This window comes from Vulpes vulpes, chromosome 1, assembly GCF_048418805.1.
Source record: "Vulpes vulpes isolate BD-2025 chromosome 1, VulVul3, whole genome shotgun sequence".
Classification (NCBI taxonomy): domain Eukaryota; kingdom Metazoa; phylum Chordata; class Mammalia; order Carnivora; family Canidae; genus Vulpes; species Vulpes vulpes.
Window position 1 is genome coordinate 29,401,091 of NC_132780.1, and position 23,980 is coordinate 29,425,070.

The window sequence follows — 23,980 nt, forward strand, 5'->3', positions numbered from 1 at the left end:
CCTGACACCTGTAAGAATGGCGAATCAAAAAGACATGAAATAACAAGTATTTGCAAGAATGTGGAGAAAAAGAAACCCTCATGCACTGTTGGTGGGAACGCAAACTGGTGCAGCCACTGTGGAAAACAGTATGGAGGTTCCTTAAAAAATTAAAATTAGAATTACCATATCCAGTAGCTACGCTACTAGGTATTTACCCAAAGAAAACGAAAACACTAATTTAAAAAGATATATGCGCCCCTATGTTTATTGCAGCATTATTTATACCTGCCGACATATAAAAGTGACCTAAACATCCATCAATAGATGAACGGATAAAGAAGAGGTGGTATATATATGTGTACACACACTGGAATATTACTCGCCCGTAAAAAAGGAGATCTTGCCATTTGTAACAACATGGATGGACACAGGTGGTATTATGCTAAGTGAGGTAAGTCAGAGAAAGACAGACAAATATTATATGACTTCGCTTATATGTGGAATCTAAAAAACAAGTGAATAGACAAACAAAAGCCAAAACAGACTGTAAATACAGAGGAGAAACTGATTCTTGCCAGATGGGAAGGCCATAAGAGGATGGGCAAAATGGGTGAAGGGGACCGGGAGGCAGAGGCTTCCAGTTATAGAGTAAGCGACGGGGAATAGAGTCAGGTCCTGCGGTGACAGCATAAGGCATAGACTTGTCAAACCACTAGGTTGTACACTTGACACTAATGTAACATTGTGCGTCAACTATACTTTTTTTGTTTTTTTCAACTATACTTTTTAAAAGCACACACTAGGCCTCAGCCAGGCGAGCGGCCCCTTTAAGGAAGCAAGGGCTGCGCTGATTGGCCGAGGCTCCGTCAGGGCCACCCAATCCCGAGGCTCTGCGGGGCGAGTTCCGGTCTTGGCGCGGTCAAGAGGCCCCGGGCCTGCAGGCCTCCGCCTCGAGTGCCGGCCGCACCTCCGCCGCCCGCCCCCGGTGAGTGAGCGCCCCAGGACGGCCCGCGGGCCGAGGGCTGGTGGGAGGACGGGGCTGCCCGGCCCCCTGCACTCCAGGCCGCGCTAGGCGCCCGCTCCTTGGGGCACCCGCCCCCCCCCCCCCCCGTCCCCAGTGCTGAGCGGTGTGTCCCCAACCTCGTTCCAGGAGAGCCACTCCTCCTCGCAGGGACTCCTGGCCCCTCCCGTATCGACGTCACGGAGTTGGGGAAAGCCGGCCGAGCCCTGTCCGTGGAAATCAGCACAGCACTGCAGGAAATCCCCGAGTTAAAACAATTGGGTGTGCATTAGGGAAAACGTCCCGGAAGCTGTGGGTGGATTCTGACCTGGAATATGTAGAGGAAGTGGGTGTGAATGGAACGTAAAAATTTACAGAAACTGATTGTAATTGTGGCACCAGTCATAAGTGTAGGTAATGTGTCATTTGACTAGGAAATGAATCAGCACAGACATTTGGATAACAAAAGTCCATAGGTCATGAACTTACTCTCTCTCTCTCTCTCTCTCTCCCTCTTAATATGTAAATCAAATGCTAGATCCCTGCGGTGACTGGAGGAAGGCTGCCTAGAACTTGCAGCCCCTGCACTCCTCAGAAATACCCATTCCCACTGTGAATCACTGCACAGCTGAGAGGGGCTGGAGCATTAAATAGCCCGTTTTAAGGTCTCAGGTAATCAAAGGAAAAATGAAGTCAGAAGGGACCAAATCAGCATTCTCAGCATTCTCTCCCTCTGAGACAGACTGGTATCTTAGTTGTTAAGTAGCAAGACATTTGGCACCAGTGATAAAGTGTTGGGATTTTTAGAAGATTTATCTTATTCAATTGAGTGAATTCAAAATTGCAAGATCACTCTTGCTTGGTTTCTGATACATATTTTGTGACTGGGAGAGAGAAAACTGAGAGTATTCTGACCATCCTAAGGAGCTTCCTAGACTCTGGAAATGGCTTTGTTAGGGTGGGGAAGGAGAAGGAAGCTGAAAATACTGAACTCTAGGGCATAGTTTAAAAGGTATACACTCATTTTCAGGTGTGGTTTCCCTTAAGGAACACAAGGAAGCTCTTCATCCTGCTTGGATTCTGCCTTTAACCCTTGGGAGTGTCCTCTTACACATCCGCACCACCATCCAGACCCAAGAAACCAAGGCCAGAACACAGGTAATCCTGCACTATAATCTTCCAGGTGGTTTCTCTTCCATCGAAGGCTGACAAGAGGACTCCACTTCAGTAGAGATCGCACCCCCTTATAAACAGGGGCACTCTAAGAGACACATTTCGTATGGGTGTGTGTGTGTGTGTGTGTGTGTGTGTGTGTGTGTGTGTAGGAATGAGATTAGAGGACAGTTTTCTTTATAAATGTTTACAGCATATGTAAAAATTCAGCCATCTATTCCTACATACAGAAAAAAAATAAGGAATGGCAAGTGACCTGAGCTAGGTTTCTCTTGTACCATTCATGCTCTATGTAAATATTTATGCAAAAAAGACATCGTGGGAACTGCCAAGATGGATAATATATTGCTCTTTCCTTCAAACAAGTTCTGGTCTGCTGTTGGAGATAGCTGACTGGGGGTGTCAAAGTCTGCAGAAAGGAGAGAACTTCTGTTAGGTCTCCCTACCCTCATGAGGTAGCCTCTAATAGAGAATGGAATGGGGCAGTGGCAGAAGGGGAGTGAAACTTAATGGCCTGCCTCTTCTCTACAGTGAGTGGTTCAGCCTCCTATGCCCAGCATTGAGGCTGACTCTGGCTCAGAGTAATCCAAGAATGTAGCTATGGCCAGAATCCAGGGAAGCCACTGAAATCTGGCTTGTAGTTCTCACTCACCTGGAGCCAAATTAGCAAGGATGACTCATTCTATTTGTCTGGCATGAAATGCCCTCCCTCCCTCAGCATCATCTCCCCAATTAGCCAGAACCCACTACTTCCTGATGAGGGTATGGAAAATAGAAGCTCTGCTGGGTTTCTCACAGAAGAGTGTGAGTCCTGGATAGAAAGCATTGAGACTGGCCACTGTGACCTAAGTTTCACCTACCAAAGAGAATCAGCAATATCATTGAGGATAGAGCAACTGGAACTTCCCTGAGTTTTGCAATCTTCTGAAAGTAAAATTAATCTAACTGAAGGCCTTCTGTATCTACACAATTGGGTTAAGAACAAAAAATTGAAATTTTGGCCCCTAGAAGTGATGGCCCATTTAAGAACTTCTTAAGTAAGATAAATAAGATAAGCAATACCATGTATTCATTTAAAAATTGCTTTTCCCAGGACATTTAAGTATCATTTTGTTCTTTCCCTCTTGAGAACTTTAGCAGTAGCCTGCAGAGAACAAAGGTGAAGCCAGAAGAGGGTATGTAGGAGAGGTACAGGGATTACAGGAAGAATTTTGACATAGTGACCTTGAGACACCTGAAACTTCCTAAAATACAAATGCAAGGAGCACAGAAGCCTGTCCTCAAGGTGTGCAATGCATCTTCTGAATCACCCCTTCTCAGAAGCAAAGTTTCTGTCATCCAGCTGTACAGAAGTTAAGAAGATGGACGGTATCCAACTGGTCCCTCACAAAAAAAAAAGAGTGGTCTCTTTGTTTGTTTGTTTTAAAGTATTCAGTTCTTCAAGATTTACAGTGGGAAGAAAAATCAGGAAATATGGAGCTGTATACTCATAGAGTGGGAGAAAATTTTAGAAGTTACCTAAGTTCTGTCCACTGGTCTTAGGTGAGCAAATGTTGGCCAGGCTGGTTAAGTTTGCCCAAGATCAGACAACTAATTAGAAGCAAGGACTAGGGCAGCCTGGGTGGCTCAGCGGTTTAGCGCCGCCTTCAGCCCAGGGCGTGATCCTGGAGACCTGGGATCGAGTCCCACGTCAGGCTTCCTGCATGGAGCCTGTATCTCCCTCTGCCTGTGTCTCTGCGCCTCTCTCTCTCTCTCTCTCTCTCTGTCTCTCATGAATAAATAAATAAAATCTTAAAAAAAAAAAAAAAAAGGACTATAATCCATGCTGTATTCCCAGGAAATTTGTCTTTTTTTTACATTGTTAAAAGCGTATGGTAGCTCAAAGTATATCATATGAGGGCATATGTAGAATATATTGTTTTAAGCCTCTTTGCTTTTTCACATTTTAGGTCAAGATGGGGTTTATTTTCTCAAAATCTATGAATGAAAACATGAAAAACCAACAGGAGTTTATGCTTATGAATGCTCGACTCCAGGTACATTTTCAAATAATTAAGCTTTTATGTTGTTATAGTCGTTTCCACAACATGTACTCCAGCAGTACTGTTCTCTTTGACTGCAAAGGGTGAAATGTTCTTGGGGCTCCATCCTCAGAATCAAGATGAAATGCATTATTAGTTATCTGGTGAATGGTTGTATTTATACCTCCAATCCTGATACTTGTGTACAAGTTCCATACTGAAGACATGATGCTTAGAGTGTAGGGTAAGTAGAATAATTCCTCTCCCCTTACCAAGGGATGCTCCCTGCATCCTAATCTCCTCTGAATACACTGCCTTACATGGCAAAAGAGACTTTGCAAATGATTAAGTTAAGGAGTTTGAGAGAGAAGATGCTCAATTATCCTGGATTATCTGGATGGGCCCAATGTAATTACAAAGGTCCTTATAAGGGATAGAAGAAGGTAAGAGGGTCAAAGTTAGAAAGAGAGATCTGAAGATGCTACACCGCTGGCTTTGAAGATAGAGTAAAAGGCAAAGGAATTCAGGTAGCCTCTAGAAGCTAGAAAAGGAAAGGATACAGATTTTCTCCTAGAGCTCATAGGGAACACATTCCCACCAGCCCACTTTGGATTTCTGACTCCAGAACTATAAGATAATTAATTTACATTGTTTTAAGCCACTAAATTTGATAATTTGTTATAGCAATATTAGGAAATTAATATATAGTGTGAAAACTTGACATTGGATTTATGCATAGGTTGGAATAGAAAAGATCAAAGCAATGTAGAAGATTGTCTAATTTCCTATTAGAGGTTGTCAAAAAGGATTACAAAATGTTGTATGTCAAAATCAAGTGCTAAAAGTTTGACTAAAATTATTTTCCTAAGATTTCAAGCAAAGATCTCTTGGCCTTTGTGGTTCATTATGGCCCTGGGATTAGAAGGTCCTACTGTGAGACAGTATGGCGAGGGGTTCAAAGTGAGGACTAAATCCAGGTTTGAATCCCATCCCCCACCCCCCACCCCCCACCCCCCGACTAACTCTATGATGTGTGCCTCAGTCTCCAGGTCTGTCAACTGGAGGTGACAGTATCCGCTTCAGAGGGTTGTTTTGAAGAGTAATGACGGTATATAGAGAGTATACAGAACAATGCTTCAGGTCTATAGAACACTGCCTTTCACCTTAAAAGTATTACGTCGCTGCTACTGTTATTACTGCTATTGAGTGTCTTGTGCAGGATAACAAATTATTTTGGGAGAATGGAACAATTTAAAGAATGGAAACAAATTGTTGTAACAGAGCACAGTGACCTAGGGGAGAGCAAACATTAGGCATAAAAACCAGCCAAGAATGTCAAAGACCCAGAGAGTCCTTTCCTAAGACCTTTGGAAATGACAGACTTTACATCAGTTCCTATGAAGTCACGATATATGAAGGGCCTGGGATTTTATCCCACTCTCAAGCTAACAAATTAGCCTGTTCCTATTTCATGGACACTGGCCAATACAAGAGACACTTCCATCAGAGACAAAGGACTTCATTACTCATAGCAGAGTAAGCAACATGAGTGTGAGGTTGGCATGAATATCCCCATGTTCCTCGAGTCTCACAGAGGTGACAAAGATGGAGTTAAATGGATGCTGTGCACATATGAGGAATCCTGGGCTTAGGGAATCTACTGCCTTTATAACAATCAGCGAGCTGGGGATGGGGGGGTGGGGTGCGGGACTTGACCTCATTCCTCAAGGTCATTTGCCCTAAATACAACCCAGAGAAATGGCCTGAATAAGAGCAATCTGGGTCTTGTCTCCTTGGCCTACTCAGCAAGAATGTGCGGGGACATTCAGGGGCCATGGACAGTTGCCTCCCAACAACCTGCCTCTCAGCCCTATTGATCAGAGCTTTGAGAATAGCCTTGACTTCTGCCCACTGATCCCAGTGACCACTATAGCTAGTGCTAAGTTCAAACTAGTAGGAACACTATCATTGCCATCAGTTTTCAGCTCAGCTGAAACAGAGGTAAACTAGGTCCATGCATTTCTCTATGAATCCAAGGGCCCAATTAAGCCAGTAGCTCTATTTCATGTGGCAGGGTAGGAGATGGAAGATTTTCCCAAAAGTGGTAGCTACTACTCCTTTATGAAATTCTGGAGTGACTTTAGGGCCATGCCAGTCATACCCTCAAATACATTTTTATTTGACCAGCAAACAGGTCATTCCTTTCCTTGTACCTGTCATGTCCTCATCAACCCACCTCAAAACGGGATGAAGCCTGAGAGTCACAAGACTCCCTGGGTTAGGTATTCATTTTTAACAAGAGCTCAGTCATAGTCAGTCGCTTCCTCCTGCCTTTTTGAAAGGGTTATGTTATGGGTTGAATTGTATATCCTTTCCACAATTCCTATGTTAAAGTTCTAATCCCTACTATCTCAGAATATGATGTGTTTGGAGAAAGTCTTTACTGAGTCAATCAAGTAAAATGAGGTCAGTAGGATGGGCCCTAATCCAATATAAGACTGCTGTCCTCATAAAATGGGGGAAATCTGAACACAGAGGCATGCCTACAGAGAGAATGTGATGTGACTATGAGGTCAGCTATTTACGAGCCAAGGACAGAGGCTTGGAACTGATGCTAGCACATAGCCCTGGGAAAGCAACTAACCCTACTGACACCTCAATTTTGGACTTCTAGCCTCTGGAACTGAGACAATAAATTTCTGCTGTTAAGCCACCTTGTTTGTGGTGTACTTTGTTTTGACAGTCCCAGGAAACTAATACAGGAGGTATTTGGTGCCTGTCTTTGCAGGTGGTGATGCTGTATAGGCAATGGCCTCTCTGGAGATTGGCTGTGATTTTCTCTTCTTCTCCATGGGATTCTATATTGTTTCTAATAGACCACCTGGAAGATGTCAGGGAATCCCTAAATGAGTGTCCTCTCATCACTATGAGTATTTACAATTTAAGCAAGTAAATATCAATTTCATTAGACATTTATTTGCAGGGGACATTACTGCAGTATCCTGAATCAGCTCAAGGATCACTTTCATTTCCCTTCCTTACTGCAAACTTTACCCAAACTCATCATTTGAATTCCAGTACTTTTTTTCTCTATGGGAACACAGACCAGAGAATTTAACACAGGTACTTCAGGGGTTATCTTAGTAGTTAAGGAGATTACACTGTCTTACAGCTGGGGAAAACTGGGGAATGCAGAGGGGCAAGGACAGCTTTTTGCCCTTTGGCTCCTCATTCCTGAATTGGTACCGCTTCCTCCCCTGTGGACCCCTGGCTTCTGAAGAGTGCTGGTGTTCAGGGACATCATTCTCTTAGCCTCTACTGGTGTCATTGTTCTGCTCTACACCCTCAGCTCTCTGGGCCATCCTGCTGCTGAGTTCAGTCTCCCCACATGGGACCAAGCATACTTGGGCACCTGTATCCAACAGAGCCATAAACATTTGAGTTCCTCTTCTCTTCTCTTTGAAGTTCCTCAGTACACCAGGCCTTCTTCCTTAAAGCAGCTGAAGTTGGAGGGAGAGGCAGAGGGAGAGAGTAGCTCAGTGCCTGTAAGCAAGGCTTTGCACTTACTCTCCATTTCAAGGCACCTCCCTTCAGCTGTAGCCACAATGCCTGCCTTTTGGCTGGGCTGTGGGACTTGCTGCCCCATTTTCTTGATCATATCCTTTCCTTCTTCCACTCCACAGGACAACATGTCACAATCACAGCACCATCTGAGCAGCTTATTTGGATTCTACCTTTTGTTGTTCAGACCCATTTAACACACTGGACAGTGAGAGACCCTTTCTCTACTTTCCCACTCTTACCACCACCTGGGTGAGGCTATTTCCTACCAGATCTGAGAGTCTTTTCGTATCTAATAACCCAACCAACAAAGGGCCTTGTCCTTTCTCTTTCAGAGCACTATGTCTCTATCAGTGTCTCTTTCTTGTCACCAAAACTGGCAGGCTCTGTGAAGGGTCTGGGATTTTACACAACTTACAAGTCTGTTACTGCTTCACAGATACTGGCAGAAGACTTGTTATTTACAGTGCAGTAAGCAGCATAAGTATATTCATTATAAGCATAAGATGCTTTATATATATCCCAGATGGAGGTAGGCTTAATTGGATGCCAAGGTGGATAGAGTGGGGAAACAGTAAACTGGAATCTACTACTTTTACCATGACTGGTCAGTAAGGCTGCTCTTAGATAAGACCTGTTACTTCATTTCTCAAGGTTGCTTACTGCAAATAAAACTCTGAGAAATGGCCCAGGTTAAAAACAGTCAGAGCCTGTATCCTTGGCTTACCCAGTAAAAAGTATGGGATTGCTCATGGCCCATGCAGACTGATTCTCCCAACGTGTGTTTGGTTAAGACAATTAGTTTTTCCTTATTTATCAGGATATACTTTATTATTTATCTTCTAATTTCAAGAAAAGATGACAAAGAGAATGTAGATCAATATGGTTGAAGCATCTTTCCAACCCTAAAGCTACTTAAGTTTTGATCCTAACTGGGACAGCCTAGAGTGAAACATAATCTATAGAAATTTTTGGAAGGTCGATGGGTCCTCAAATGCTCCCCATTTAAAGAAATTAAACTTCTAATGTCATTCCTAGGGTTTAGAGCTATTCTTTTATTGAAAAAAAAAGTAGCACAAAACATTTGATACATACTAGAGAATATATTTGTAAGTTATTAAACATAATAAAATGAGCACCAATGAACCCATTACTAAATTGAAGAATCTTGTTATCACAATACTCCTGAAGCTACCCATAGATAGGCTCCATCCTACATGTTGAATGAACCCAAACAGCTAAAGCTGGCCTGGAATTGACCTCATATCCCAAGCCCCTGGGACTGAGCAGGACTCAGCAAATATAAAGAATGAGCCACTGGAATAGAAGATTACATGTCTTTGTAAGTTCTTTAAAAGATTTTTAAAAATCTTAGTTGAAACACTGTGTACTAATGCCTTTAGCTTGTGACAGCATGTCTTTTGGCCCTTTTCCTATTTAAGGGCATCTCAATAAAAAAGGTAAATAGAGGAAATAGAGCAAAACTTTCATTAAAGAAAAGCCTAATGACTAGAATCCTTTTCCCAGTGTTTTTTTTTTTTTTCTAGTTCTACTTTTATTTTTTGGTAAAAAAAAAAAAGAAAGAAAAAAAAAGAAAGATAAATCATAACTCAACAATCCCATGTTATTGTTTTGTTTGTTTGTTTTCATTCAGGGAAAGGACCAGAATGAGAGATTCAGCTACATTTCATACCAGTGCCCAGGTTCCTAACTGGCTGTACATTGTATTCACCCAGGGCCCTGGGATGATGTTTAGCCCCACCCAGACCAATTAGATCTCTTCATGGTGGGGCATGTTGTTATTTCTCTAAGCTCTCCAGGGGACTGTAATGCATAGCCTGGTTTGAGACTTCTGCCTTTCCTTTTTCTATGATGCTACATAATTACAATTAATGATTGGCAGGAATTTAGTATAATGCATATTGAAGATGGAACCAAGTAACTTTTTAACTTAAGTTAATCATGAAATTAAATCAGTCACTGGAGTCTGACTAATAAAAACTTATAAAAGGCTTCAAATCAGAAAGTTTTCTTTATGAACAACTTTAGTTCAATTTGAGCTGGAGGGGATTCATATGACTAGTTATAATGATATTTTCAGATCATCAGTAAACTTCAGTTTCTCATTGCTTTATTTAGCCTCTGTTACTGAGGATGGTAGATAGATAGCTATACTCAGTAAACTATCACTCAGGTAAAAATTAATACTTTTGGGATCCCTGGGTGATTTAGCAGTTTTGCACCTGCCTTTGGCCCAGGGCATGATCCTGGTGAGATCGAATCCCACATTGGGCTCCCTGCATGGGGCCTGCTTCTCCCTCTGCCTGTGTCTCTGCTTCTCTCTCTCTCTGTCTCTCAGGAATAAATAAAATCTTTAAAAAAATTTTTTTTTAATGAATACTTTCTTAAAATGCCATTAGACGGCATACCTAAACTAATTTTATATCACCTGAGTGGCTAAGAAGCATTTTGATGTTATAGAATAGGATAGAAACTGGAAGTAGAGAGCAGAAAAAAATGAAGGAAGATTCCATAGGTCCTTGCTGTGCTTTAGTGCTATGTACACAAAGCACTTATGGTCCATGTAAAGATAAGTCAGGTAACTTATTCACTTTACTGTAAATAGGCAACAAACTAAAAGTTTTAAAATACATGAAAGCCATCCTTTGACTTGTATGTCTATAGTTAGAGTTTGGTGTTATAGAAAGGAAGCATAGTTATAAACCAAAAAATATATAGTTATTTAATATATATAAAATGATATGCTAAGCAGGACTCAGAAATGTATAAGGTACAGGCTCTGTATTCAAGGGACTTCTCATCTAGTTTGCTGGAAAGAGAATGAGTTATGCTGCAATAACCAGATGGTTGTGTATGTGTTAAGCTGAATACTGGCCCCCTAAAGACGTCCATACCCTAATCCCCAGAACTTTGAATATATAACCTAATGTGGCAAAACGGACCTTGCAGATACAACTGGGGGAGCAGACCTTGAGATGGGAAAATTATCCTTGATTATCCATGTGGATCCAATCTAAACACACAGATTATCCATGTGGATCCAATCTAAACACACAAATTCTTAAAAGCATAAAGGTAAAGACAAAAAAAGAAAGAAACACTATATGATTCCACTCTTGTAATTTAAGAAACAAAAAAAAAATAAGCAAAGAAAAAAAAAAAACAGGCTCTTAACTATAGAGAACAAACTGAGGGTTACCAGAAGGGAGGTGGGGGGATGGGTGAATTAGATGAAGGAGATTCAGAGTGTATAATAGTTTTTAATAAAAGATACACTTATGATGAGCACTGAGAAATGTATGGAATTGTTGAATCCTTTATGGTACACCTGAAACTAATATAGTACTGTATGTTAAGTATACTAGAGTTAAAAACAATTTTTTAAGTAGCTCCATGTCCAGTGGGGAGCCCAATGCAGGGCTTGAACTCATGACCTGAGATAGAAACCAAAGCTGAGCTGAGATTCATATTCAGAAATGGTAGGAAATCGAAGTGAAATAAAAAGGTCATTGGTCCCATAGGCACTTGCTTCTACAAATGACAAAGAAAGGTCAAGCCACCAAGTTGATCTTATGCTGCCTAGTCCTTCCATGCTGACAGTGGGTCTAGGACCCTTCCTGCAATTAATTCTCTAAAGGGGAGGAGACACACTGTCTTTAGATTTGATCACAAACTTCAGTGAGACCAATGAATGCCATTATAGACTACCAAAAAGCTTTTCTTTTTCTTTTTCTCCCTTAGCTGTATATTCTGTTTTCATAAATCTCCTCCTGGGTTTTAATTCATTTTTAGTTCATTGCGTGAACATAGGTGGTTACTTTACCTATTAACTCAGTAAAACATGTTCTGAATGCCTTGGGACAGAATTTGGATGCAAAATTGTTAATTAAAATATGATACTATGGCCTTAATGATTTTATTTTCTCTATAAATCTTTTTTTTTTCTCTATAAATCTTAATATGTACTCTTTCTCCCTCTCACCCTACCTTATTCCAAAAAGAATTTCATGCAGGCTTGCTTTAAAATCTTTAGACTTCTCATATTTATTTTGTTTCTACTCCATTTTCTTCCTTAAGATAATTAAGGATGTAAGAGGAAGGAGGATTTTTTAAAAAAGATTTTATTTATTTATTCATGAGACACACACACACACACACACACACACACACACACAGGCAGAGACACAGGCAGAGGGAGAAGCAGGCTCCATGCAGGGAGCCTGACATGAGACTTGATCCCGGGTGCCCAGGATCAGGCCCCTGGGCTGAAGGCTGCGCTAAACCGCTGAGCCACCCGGGCTGCCCAGAAAGGAGGATTCTTTTTTTTTTTTTTTAAGATTTTATTTATTTATTTATTCATGAGAGACACACACACAGAGAGAGAGGCAGAGACACAGGCCAAGGAGAAGCAGGCTCCATGCAGGGAGCCCGACATGGGACTTGATCCCGGGTCTCCAGGATCACACACCCCAGACCGAAGGCGGCACTAAACCGCTGAGCCACCAGGGCTGCCCGAAGGAGGATTCTTAAGAGAGAAAAAAATACCCCCTATAAATATCCTTAATACTTAAAGGGAACAATCCAAAGTATCATTATTCTTCAATAAATTTACTAGATGCAAAATTATAGTCCAACCACATTTTCAGAAATGCTTTAGTTGGAAATAATTTTAGATTTGCAGTAAAGTTACAAAACTAGTATAGAGAGTTTATAGATACCCTTTGTATATTAGCTTCCTCTAATATTAGAATTAACCACTTATTCAGAGTCCTGGCTCGTTTTATTGGAGAATAGTCCTTAGAAATCAAGATCTAGATTCTAGGTGTGTTTGTTCCTATGGTCATTGTTCCTAGCTCCATTCAGCAAAGACATGTACATATACTAACCCATGCATATACGCACACTATAAACCAGGAGTTCATACTGATTATCTCTGATTGCAATCCAGTAGGATGTTTCATTCTAGTCTTTCCCCTTTCTTTGTAAGTTCTTTCTCAGACAGTAAGAAAGCTTGCTTTAATTTTCTACAGTGTATTCACTTTATATAGCCCCCTTCCTACACTCTCCCTATAGGTGTCTAATTTCTCTAGTCTTTGATTATCCTTCTTGAATTTCTTTTGTACATTAAACAGATACACATGTATTGTTTTACATGAAGGGTAGCATACCATTGATACCCTTTTATGCCTTGCTTTTTTCATTTAGCAGTATATCCTGCAAACTACTCCAAAGCTGTTCATAGAGACCTTTCTCTCTCTCTCTTTTTTTTTTTTTTATGATAGTCAGAGAGAGAGAGAGAGAGAGAGAGAGAGAGAGGCAGGCAGGCAGAGACACAGGCAGAGGGAGAAGCAGGCTCCATGCACCGGGAGCCCGATGTGGGATTCGATCCTGGGTCCCCAGGATCGCGCCCTGGGCCAAAGGCAGGCACTAAACCACTGCGCCACCCAGGGATCCCTGAGACCTTTCTCATTTTTTGAACATGGTACTCCACTGTGTGGAATATCATTATTTATTCAAGTGATTATGACACTATATTAGTTTCCTATTCCTGTGACAAATTATCACAAACTTAGTGACTTCAAAAAAAAATAACCCACAGATTAGTTATCTTACAGTTCTGAAAGAAATTCAAAATGCTCACTGGATGAAAATTAAAGTGTCAACAGGGCTGCATTCCTCATGGAGGGTCTAGAGGAGAATCCCTTTCCTTGTCTTTTCCAGTTTCTAGAAGCTGTCTGAAATCCTTGGCTCATGTCCCTTTCTTCCCTCCTTAAGCCAGCAGTGTAGCATCTTTACCTCTGACTCTCTTCCCTCCATCTTTCATTTATGAGGACCCTTGTGATTTTATGAGACCCACCTGGAGATTTCAGGGTGGTCTCCCCATTTCAAAATCCTTAACTAAATCACACCTGCAAAATCCCTATTTGCCATGTAAGGTAATATATTCACAGGTTCTGGGGGGTTAGAACATAAATTTCTTTGAGGGCCTGTTATTTTGCCTACCACAAGTACTTATTTTCACTATTTTGCTATTGCAAATAGTGCTGCAGGGAATACCTTGTGCTTTCACATTCTTTATGTTATTGACTCTGCATTTTGAGTCTTTGTTTAGAAAGCCTTTACCTATACCAAAGTTAAAGAGGTAGTCATCCATGTTTCCCTATGGCACTTGTATAGCTTCACTTATTTATGTTTAGATCCATAATCCATTTGGAGTTTGTTTTTGTGAGATGTGGATCCAATTTTCTTTCCCAAAATGGCTACCTAGTAGTACATACATTCATTAAAAAGTATATCTTATAAAAAATAGAAAGGAAAGAAAACTTCCAAATTCATTCTGTGAGGCCAACATTCCCCTGATACCAAAACCAGACAGACTCCACTAAAGACGATAACTACAGGCCAGTATACCTCATGAACAGAGATGCAAAAATTCTCAATAAAATACTAGCAGACCAAATCCAACAATACATTTAAAAAAATCATTTACCATGATCAACTGGGATTCATTTCTGGGTTGCAAGAGTGGTTCAATATTCGCAAATCAATAAACATGATTTACCACATTAATAAAAGAAAGGATAAGAACCCTGTGATCACTTCAGTAGATGCAGAAAAAGTATCTGAAAAAATACAACATCCATTCATGATATGAACCCTCAACAAAGTATAGATAGAACATACCTCGACATCACAAAATCCATAGCTAATATCATCCCAAATGAGGAAAAACTAAGAGCTTTTCCCCTAAGGTCAGGAACAAGACAGGAATTCCACTCTCACCACTTTTATTTAACATAGTACTACTGGAAATCCTAGCCACAGCAGTTAAACAACCTAAATAAAAGGCACTCAGATCTGCAAGGAAGAAGTAAAACTTTCACTGTTTACAGATGACATGATAGTCTACATAGAAAACCCAAAATACTCAGCAAAAAAACTGCTAGAACTGATGAACAAATTCAGAAAAGCCACAGGATACAAAATCAACATAGAGAAATCTGTTCCATTTCTATACTATACTATTCTATACTATTCTATGTTCCATTTCTATAATGAAGCAGCAAAAAGAGAAATCAAGAAATCAATCCATTTACAATTGCATCAAAAAGAGTAAGATACCTAGGAATAAACTTAATGAAAGAGGTGAAAGACCTGTACTCTGAAAACTAAAACACTGAAAAGAAAGAAAAGAAAGAAGACACAAAGAAATGGAAAGACATTCCATGCTCGTGAATTGGAAGAACCAATACTGTTAAAGTGTCTATACTTCCCAAAGCAATTCATACATTTGATGCAATCCATATTTAAATACCAGCAGCATTTTTCACAGAGCTAGAATAGACAATACCAAAATTTGAAAGGAAAAAAAAAGTCCATCTTTACCCCCCAGTGATTTGAGATGTCACCTTTACTAGTCTTCTGTGTATACTCGACACTATCTCTGGACATGCTATTTCACTGGCCAATTTGTCTATTCATGTACCAGTATTATAATTTTAGTATGTTTTAATGCCTGGTTAGGCTAATATGGCCTTGTAGTTTATTTTTTTAATGTTTATTACATATTTGCATTTTTGTAAAAACTTTAATATCAATCTGTCCAACTCTATAAAAATAGTTTATTGATTTTTAAAATTAGGACTATATGCAATTATAAATTTATCTAGGAAGAACTGTTGAGTCATTCTACCCAAGAACAGAGTATGTCTTTCCCTTTAAAAGAGTATTTTTATGTCTTCCAGGAGTTTATAAATGAACTACAATATAAGGCAAAGTGGGATTTTTTTGTGTGTGTGTGGAAAAAAAAGGAGACATTTAAGTTAAATTTCAAAATTTCCTGTAAAATGTTTATGAAAAGAATCTTTCAGTTGAATTCCTTGCCTATTTGTCAAAGGACCACATTAGCAGTGCATAAGATGGTGGGACATTCTTACTCTGAAATGTGCAGGACAGAAGGGAAGAGGAACGGCAGAACTTCCAGTGGCACAACTGGAAATCTAGAAAGGAAAACTGAGCCCAGACTGCTGCCTTCTGGATACAAGGCCAGGAAATAGCTACTTAGGACCCTGGATATATTCTCTGTGTATGCAACCAAAAAATCACAGGCACTGGGGGCAGACACACGTAGGAATGACCTTGGCTCCATCACTTACTGGTTTTATGACCTTGGATAAGTGATATATGTTCTCTGAACCTCAGCTTCATCACTATGATGGGGAGAAGGATACCCAAGTACTACCCTGTAGCCAAAGGAGATGCTCAAAAATGTTCCCTTCTTTCTCATGTATCTTCTATTTTCCTCTCTCTTATGTGCTCAGTCACTACTTCATTCTTTATTCCATCTCTAATTTCATTCTCCATTTTTATTCTTCATCTTTTTTTTTTTTTATCTTTCCCCATCTCTATAATGTCAATTCTGTGGTCAGGCATATGCTTTCCTAGTTCCCTTTCCCCTCTGCATTGTAAGATGTTTAGCACTTTAAACAGTCAATCCTGATAATGGGGATAGGGCACCCTTTAGCCTGTCAGCCCCACAGCCTCTCATTGGGACTCCGGATCCCACTGAGCATGCTCAGCCATAAGACACTGAGACATATGCAGGTGTCCCTTCTAGAGCCATAGCAGAACCAAAGTCTTTCCTCAAGGTTCCTGTAACCTGAGCCAGAGAACATAAACATATTCCTATGTGTCCACCTTACTACGAAAAGCAATTGCTTCTTATTCATTCCTTTTATACATACAATATCTTAGGTTCTTTTTTTTTTTTTTCAAAGATCTATCCATTTATTCATGAGAGAGACACACACACAGAGGCAGAGACACAGGTAGAGGGAGAAGCAGGCTCCACGCAGGGAGCCTGATGTGGGACTCGACCCTGGGACCCCAGGACCACGCCCCGGGCCAAAGGCAGGAGCCAAACCACTGAGCCACCCAGGGATCCCCAATATCTTGGGATTCTTATGCTCCCCGCCCCCCCAGGAAATTTCTGAACAAAGAAAAAAATCCCAATTTAATTAGTTCACTAAATACTAATTTACTTGTGATGTATGTGGAACACGGCAAAGTAATCAGCACAAAGTTAGGAAGGTAATGAGTAAGCATTGTCCTGAAGAAACAATAATTGGGAGGAAAAAAGTTCCTCTCTTAGAGCCATGTATTTTTTTTTAAAGATTTTATTTATTTATTTATTTATTTATTTGCGAGACAGACAGATAGCAGGAGCAGGGGAGAGGGAGAAGCAGACTCCCTGCTGAGTGACGCAGGGCTCCGTCCCAGGACCCTGCAGTCATGACCTGAGCTGAAGGGAGACCCTTAACCATCTGAGCCACCCAGGCACCCCAAGAGTCATGTATTTAAATGTGACTGACTATAATGGCAATTTAAAGTATGCTTTTCTTATAGAATTGTTGAATCACTATATTGTACACTTGAAACTAATACAACACTGTATGTTAACTGGAATTAAAACTTAATAAAATTTAAAATAAAGTATGTTTTTATTATAATCATTGAATAAAAGTATATCCTGTTTCTAATTTTTCTTGTCAAGAGATTTAGACATCTATTCCAATACTTAGCATTTACTTTACAATATTGATTTGTACAAAACCATAATTTCTTATTAAGATAAAAAAAGGCAAAATGTGTTGCCCATCTTTAATACTTGCTAAGACTTTGGATCTGATCTACACCAGAACTCTGAACACATTCTCTCCCGCAGAATCAAATCATTACTTAATTTAAATCAGGTCACCACTTTGTTCTTCTGTGTTTGTCCCCCTCTTCCTGCAGATCTATGCTCTGCCTTTCCCTGCCCTGAGTCCTGGGGTTCTGAACCTCAGCCCTACATCCCCCAGGCTCCTTTGCCCTCTGGCTTCAGGCTGAACTCAGTCAGCAGGCCACACCAGCAGGAGCCTGGAGTGGGGGGTAGTCAGTGAATTTAGGTCTGTGGTTCTGGAGGTGTCAGTGGTTTCCTAGAGTCACAGCTCATTTCAGACTTCCTCTCTCCCATACCTCCAGCCCTCACTAGGCTCTGGGTAACATTGAGCCCTTCCCTTTCCCCTTCCAGCCTCAGGATTAATGGTTTGCTGCTGTCTCTCTGCCCCTGGGTGCCTCACTGTACCTAGCGGTTACCTTAAACCCTGCCCGCAGTCAGCACAGTCCCTTCATTAAATTCTTTTCTGTTAAACTTATTTGACTATCATAAATAAATTAAAAAAAAAAAAAAACAAAAACAAAACCTGGGATCCCTGGGTGGCGCAGCGGTTTAGTGCCTGCCTTTGGCCCGGGGCGTGATCCTGGAGACCCGGGATCGAATCCCACATCGGGCTCCTGGTGCATGGAGCCTGCTTCTCCCTCTGCCTGTGTCTCTGCCTCTCTCTCTCTCTCTCTCTCTGTGACTATCATAAATAAATAAAAATTTAAAAAAAATAAACTTATTTGAAGGAGCATGTTTTCTACCTCCTGTCAACACCACACAAATTAATGGGTATGTTTGTGTTTTTCTTATGAACTATATGACATTTAAAAGATACCTGCATGTATTATGAATACTAAAAAGATATACTTTTTAATTAATATGCATTAAATTCAGTGCTTCTGACAATTGTAGGTTGAGTGTGATGACCTCCAAACTGTCTGATACAAGCTAAAATTAAAAAATGAAAACTTGCGTCAGACTTTGCTCTAAGTCTGCACTCATTTGAGCTGACTAGTTGCTAAATTTCTTTTTCAATTCCCTCATTGGGTATGTACATCAAGTGAAATGAGCAGTGTCTCTGCTGACCAAAAGGACAGGACCTCGGACTCAAGCATGTGACATGTAATTTACAACAGAGCAGCTGCTGCTTTGATAAAATCGATGTCCCCTTTCAGATGTAGATGTCGGAACTACAGAGAAATTATAAAGCTAAAACTTATGTATACATGTAGAGCAAAGTTGAGCTAAATACTGTCTTCAAAGCACCTAGTTTCTTTAGCCATGTCACAATTAACAAGGTACCATCAAAGTGAGGTAAATGGTGCAGATTTATTTCAGCCATCAGGGGTACATATGGTTCCTTAGGTGAAAGGCTCTGAAAAAAAACCTGAAGATAAGATTTTCTTGTTCATTTGTGAAGCGTATTTGGTACACTGGAGCCATTTCTAATCGTCTAAAGTGTAGGTCACAGAACCATACTATAGATGAATCATCTTCATCTTCTACAGTGGAGATTCTGTATTTCAAATGCCATGCAATGGACAATCATGTTAGACAAAGCTTCAGTGTGAACAAGTTAATGTAGTTTTATAGAGAAGCATGATCAAAAACATAATATTTTCAGCCCTTCCTACATTTAAACTTCTTATTGCCTGAATTATTATTACTTTAGGTTTTTGCAGAGGTCCTGTTCATTTCCATGTTTGGGCTTATAGTAATGTCTATTGCACAGGCTGGATAATAAAACACTGAGTTTTGTATTTGAAAATGATAGATGCTCATGTCAATTACAGACACACAAAAAAAGAGGTATGATCAATGCCAGCAACAGCAAATTTTCTTTCCTTCCAAAAATAAAGTTTTAAAGTCAAAACATTATTTTAAAAATTCTAATCCATTTATTTTATGATCTATATAACTTCATTTATAGAGTTTTTGCAGGTGAAGTCTCGCAGTACTCCACTTCTCCTACACTTGTCCTTAAACTTAGGTATAAATTTGCAAAGCAATGCCTCAAAATGTTTTTGGAAAAATAGAATTATATTGCTGCCTACCACTGTAATCAACACACTGACATTTCTACTTGCTTCTTATTAATGTTTATGTAAAGTATAGAACCCCAAAGAGAATATTCTGATACTGATTCATTTTTTCAGGGCTTATTGAGCACTGACAGTATGCCAGGTGCTATATTAATCAATGAAGACATTAAAGATGAAGAGACAAAATTGAGTAATTTTATAATATTTATATGTTCTGAAATGGTTCATTATTTCACATAGTGCTTTTCTTGGAAAAATTTTCCGTAAAGAAAAATTTTGTATTCTCTTTGAATCTATTTGGCAAATTAAAAATGTTAGTTTTAGGTTTATGGTTAGGTTCAGTTCAAGTACATTTACTGATGATAAATTAGAAGTATGTGGGCCATTAAATTTTGGATTTATTACATGAATAGTAATATAAAAGTTAGGATTTGAATATTTTTTAAAGATCTTATTTATTTGAGAGAGGGAGAGAGAGAGAGAGAAAACATATGAGTGGGGGGAGGGACAAAGAGAGAGGGACAGGCAGGTTCCCTGCTGAGCAGGGAGCCATGGGTTTAATCCCCAGGACCCCAGAATCATGGCCTGAGCTGAAGGCAGATGCTTAACCCACTGAGCCTCCCAGGCACCAGGATTTGAATTTTGGTTGTATATATACATTTTCACCTGATTTTTAAATCATACATAATTTGGATGCCAAATTATTTTCAGTTATACACCAAAAAAGAAAAATATTAATTTGAAGCCATATTTATTTTATTTTTAAAGATTTTATTTATTTATCCACAAGAGACACAGAGAGAGAGAGAGAGAAAGAGGCAGAGGACACAGGCAGAGGGAGAAGCAGGCTCCATGCCAGGAGCCCAATGTGGGACTCGATCCTGGGTCTCCAGGATTGGGCCCTGGGCCAAAGGCGGCGCTAAACCACTGAGCCACCCAGGCTGCCCCATATTTATTTTAAAGAAAATTTGAACATGAAGACTTCAAAGCTTAAATTAAATCAGAATGGATGACTATAGGTGATTTCCTGTTTCTAAAAATCTTTCTGCAATTATATATGTATCTTTATAATATACACAAACAAAAAACACACTGACAGCTGTCGTGATAAGCCTTAACATTAGCAACTCCTGATCTACCCACAGGCTTTGTAAGGGTTGGTTTTTTTTTTTTTTTTTTTTTTGCACATATAATAAAAATCAATTCTGTAAGAACTGATTGGTAATATTTATTTTAATTAAATATTTTCTTCATAGTTTTAGCATTTTTTAAAAGATTTTATTCATTTATTCATGAGAATACACAGAGAGGAGAGAGAGAGGCAGAGACACAGGCAGAGGGAGAAGCAGGCTTCATGCAGGGAGTCCCACCAGGGACTGGATCCCGGGTCTCCAGGATCACGCCCTGGGCTGAAGATGGCGCTAAACCGCTGAGCCACCCGGGCTGCCCAGTTTTAGCATTTAAATACTTGCATGTTTAAAGGCTTTACGAACTTGAAGGCAAAGGAAATTCTATTAAGTTAGATATTTTTTTAAAAACTGTTAAAATTGGGGATCCCTGGGTGGCTCAGTGGTTTAGCGCCTGCATTTGGCAATTCTGGAGTCCTGCGTCGGACTCCCAGCATGGAGTCTGCTTCTCCCTCTGCCTGTGTCTCTGCCTCTCTCTTTCTCTATGTCTATCATGAATAAATAAATCTTTTAAAAAAATAAAATAAAATAAAACAAAAAACAAAAAAATAAATAAATAAAATAAAAACTGTTAAAATTAATTCATTTCTGAGTATCATTTTGCTAGGATGCCCCTTTAATAAATAAAATGATTAGGACTTTTATCTGCAAGAACTGTCGTTTTCAAGAAATGGAAATCCAAACTGCACATCTATGAAGAAAAGGGGGAGAATCTGCCTGTGTGGGAGACAGAAGGATGACCAAGGTTCAGATGCAAGAGACGTAAGGCTAAAATGAGGATGGCAGTGGTTCTGTCCATCCTATGTATTGTTACACAAAAAACTACTGCCATTGAACACAATATTATTTAGTGTGCCCACATGTGTGCTGTCTCTGTCTTTCTCTCTCTATATATATATATGTGTGTGTGTGTGTGTGTGTGCGTGTGTGTGTATGGGGGGGCTGCATTTAAAAACATTTGAACAAGTACATATGTTTAAATAAATACACATGTATATTTAACATGGTACAATTTTGCCTAAAATTTATAATGTAAAAGAAGGCATTTCAGATGTGGGCCTCTCCAGTAAGAAGATCCCAAAGGCCCATCTATTTGCTTTACTACCCTCATAGTCTACCATCAGATGGGATGCATGGAAAAGAATGCTAGCATTTTCATAGCTTTATCAAACTGAAAAGTTAGAGCATCTAAGTAGTAATCACTTCAAAATGAAACTGTTGTGGACTTCACAATGGGAAATCAAACCATGTTGCTATAAAGAGAGAAGATCACTGCCCACTTTGCTCAATTTTCCTTCCCTTAGCAGAAGTGTTGTGGCACTTTCTTGACTTAGCAGAATTAACTTTTCTCACTGGACACCCAGGGGGGTGTCCCTGGCAAGCTAAAGTTCCCTGATTAGGCTGCAAGTTTCTCATTCTTCCTAAATCACAGCAGAAAATCATTTCTGGAAGATTAGCCTTCCCCTGATGCACCTCCTTTGGGGGAGGGGATGAGAATGCAACTATGCCCTGTGAGCTCACACAGTCACAATCTCACACTGGCATGGGATCTAATTCTTGTCTGCTCCCACTTTGCTATCCATCCACTGGACATCTTCTCTCTCTTGCCGCATGCCTTCAGAAGATGTGTTCCAGGCTCAGCTTTAATCCATCTGTTCAAGTTGTGGCACCTCTGCTACAAAGTTCTCATTTGCAGAGATGTTAACTGTGTCACTTTTCAAATTCCATGTTCACAGTTCTACCCTTTAAATACAAGGAAATCAGGGATCCCTGGGTGGCGCAGCGGTTTGGTGCCTGCCTTTGGCCCAGGGCGCAATCCTGGAGACCCGGGATTGAATCCCACGTCGGGCTCCCGGTGCATGGAGCCTGCTTCTCCCTCTGCCTGTGTCTCTGCCTCTCTGTGTGTGTGTGTGTGTGTGTGTGTGTGTGTGTGTGTGTGTGTGTGACTATCATAAATAAATAAAAATAAAATAAATACAAGGAAATGAGATGGGGGGGGGGGGTTCAGCACTGCCCCAGAACTAGGGACAGAAGTTCACAAACCCAATGGGGTGTGTACTGAGTACAGCTGACATGAATGCCCACCAATATTCCCTCTTTTTACCCCATTCATTCAGTAATCCTCAGGGCAGAACCTTAGACAACTGCCTCTCCTGCACTTCTTTCTGCCCCAGCCACTGGCAAATGCCCGAAAGCCCTCTACATTCCTGGCCAATACTTCCTGCCTTCCTTTGTTTATTTATTCACTTATTCTTTAGTCATTCAGCAAATATTTATTGAACACTTATCATTTATTCTTTAGTCATTCAGCAAAACCTGTTGTTGATAACAAAAACAGCAACACCAGATAGAATGCTAGGCTAGGAAGATGGTCATTTCTACAGATTTGCCAGTTGGAGGAGAATGCCTCTCAATAAATTTAAGATTCTTTCCTTCCTCAATCATCAGATGTCTACATACAGTTATCACAATTCAGTTTTTCATGTTCATCTTCATGAAGGCACAGACTTCTACTTGATTAAGGTTTTCTGTTATTGCTGATCTTAGAAATCTTTAAAATGAAAATATATTCTTTTTGGAATCTGCTCAGAAAGAACTGATTTTTACTTTAAATCAACAAATGGTTAAATATAATTAGAAGGAAGTTACTTGATTCCTTGAGTTTCCTGGTACTTATTATCAGCTTGTTAAAGCAATAAAAAAAAACCAGAGTATAAATTACAAACTAATAACAGAATATATGGAAACAAAAGAAAATAACATGAGAAAAAGTGAACACTGTTAGTTCTGTACATCTACAGTTCACTTTGAGAAAGCATGTATCATCTGTTGCAAAGTAAAAAGTCAGAATGAGTTTGAAAGACAATATTCAATTATAAGAGAAAGTGCTTTGAGGGGCATAGTTATGAAAAAGTAGTTAGAACTATAGGGCAGCCCAGAAAGCTCAGAGGTTTAGTGCCGCCTTCAGCCCAGGGCCTGATCCTGGAGACCCGGGATTGGTCCCATGTCAGACTCCCTGCATGGAGCCTGCTTCTCCCTCTGCCTGTGTCTCTGCAGCTCTCTCTCTCTCTCTCTCATTAATAAATAAATACAGTCTTAAAAAAAAGAATTATTTACACTTGCCTTGAGATTTTACAGCAACATTATTTCACTGCTAGAGCTATTTTTTTAAACCCACACCTTTCACTGTAACCATAGTAAAAACCAACAGTAGGTATAAGAAATACCCAGAAGCCTTTTTTATTTATTTCATATTGTTATGAGATAGTCCAGCTATTTCTTGTAACTGG

At 40.0% G+C, this 23,980-nt stretch overlaps 2 protein-coding genes across 11 annotated transcripts in view; one reads left to right on the plus strand and one right to left on the minus strand.

Annotated features, from left to right (window-relative positions):
* CD274 (CD274 molecule) overlaps positions 1-1,248 on the minus strand; it is a 29,957-nt gene extending 28,709 nt beyond the window's left edge. Inside the window, exon 1 of the mRNA XM_072761482.1 lies at positions 1,123-1,248. The gene's annotated coding sequence lies outside the window, so the exon portion shown is untranslated. The remainder of the gene's footprint in view (positions 1-1,122) is intronic.
* The window catches only part of PLGRKT (plasminogen receptor with a C-terminal lysine), a 54,516-nt gene continuing 31,397 nt past the window's right edge, over positions 862-23,980 (plus strand). For 2 of the 10 annotated variants that reach the window (XM_072761532.1, XM_072761494.1), the window contains exons 1-4: positions 881-967; positions 1,521-1,654; positions 2,013-2,140; positions 4,105-4,191. Coding sequence is in view for 7 of the 10 variants with exons in the window: in XM_072761494.1 (XP_072617595.1) it covers positions 4,111-4,191 (81 nt within the window). In the remaining 3 variants the exon portion in view is untranslated. Of the gene's footprint in view, positions 968-1,132; positions 1,265-1,520; positions 1,655-2,012; positions 2,141-4,104; positions 4,192-23,980 lie in introns of those variants that run through there. The other 8 variants (XM_072761501.1, XM_072761537.1, XM_072761497.1 and 5 more) reach the window with 8 other exon arrangements.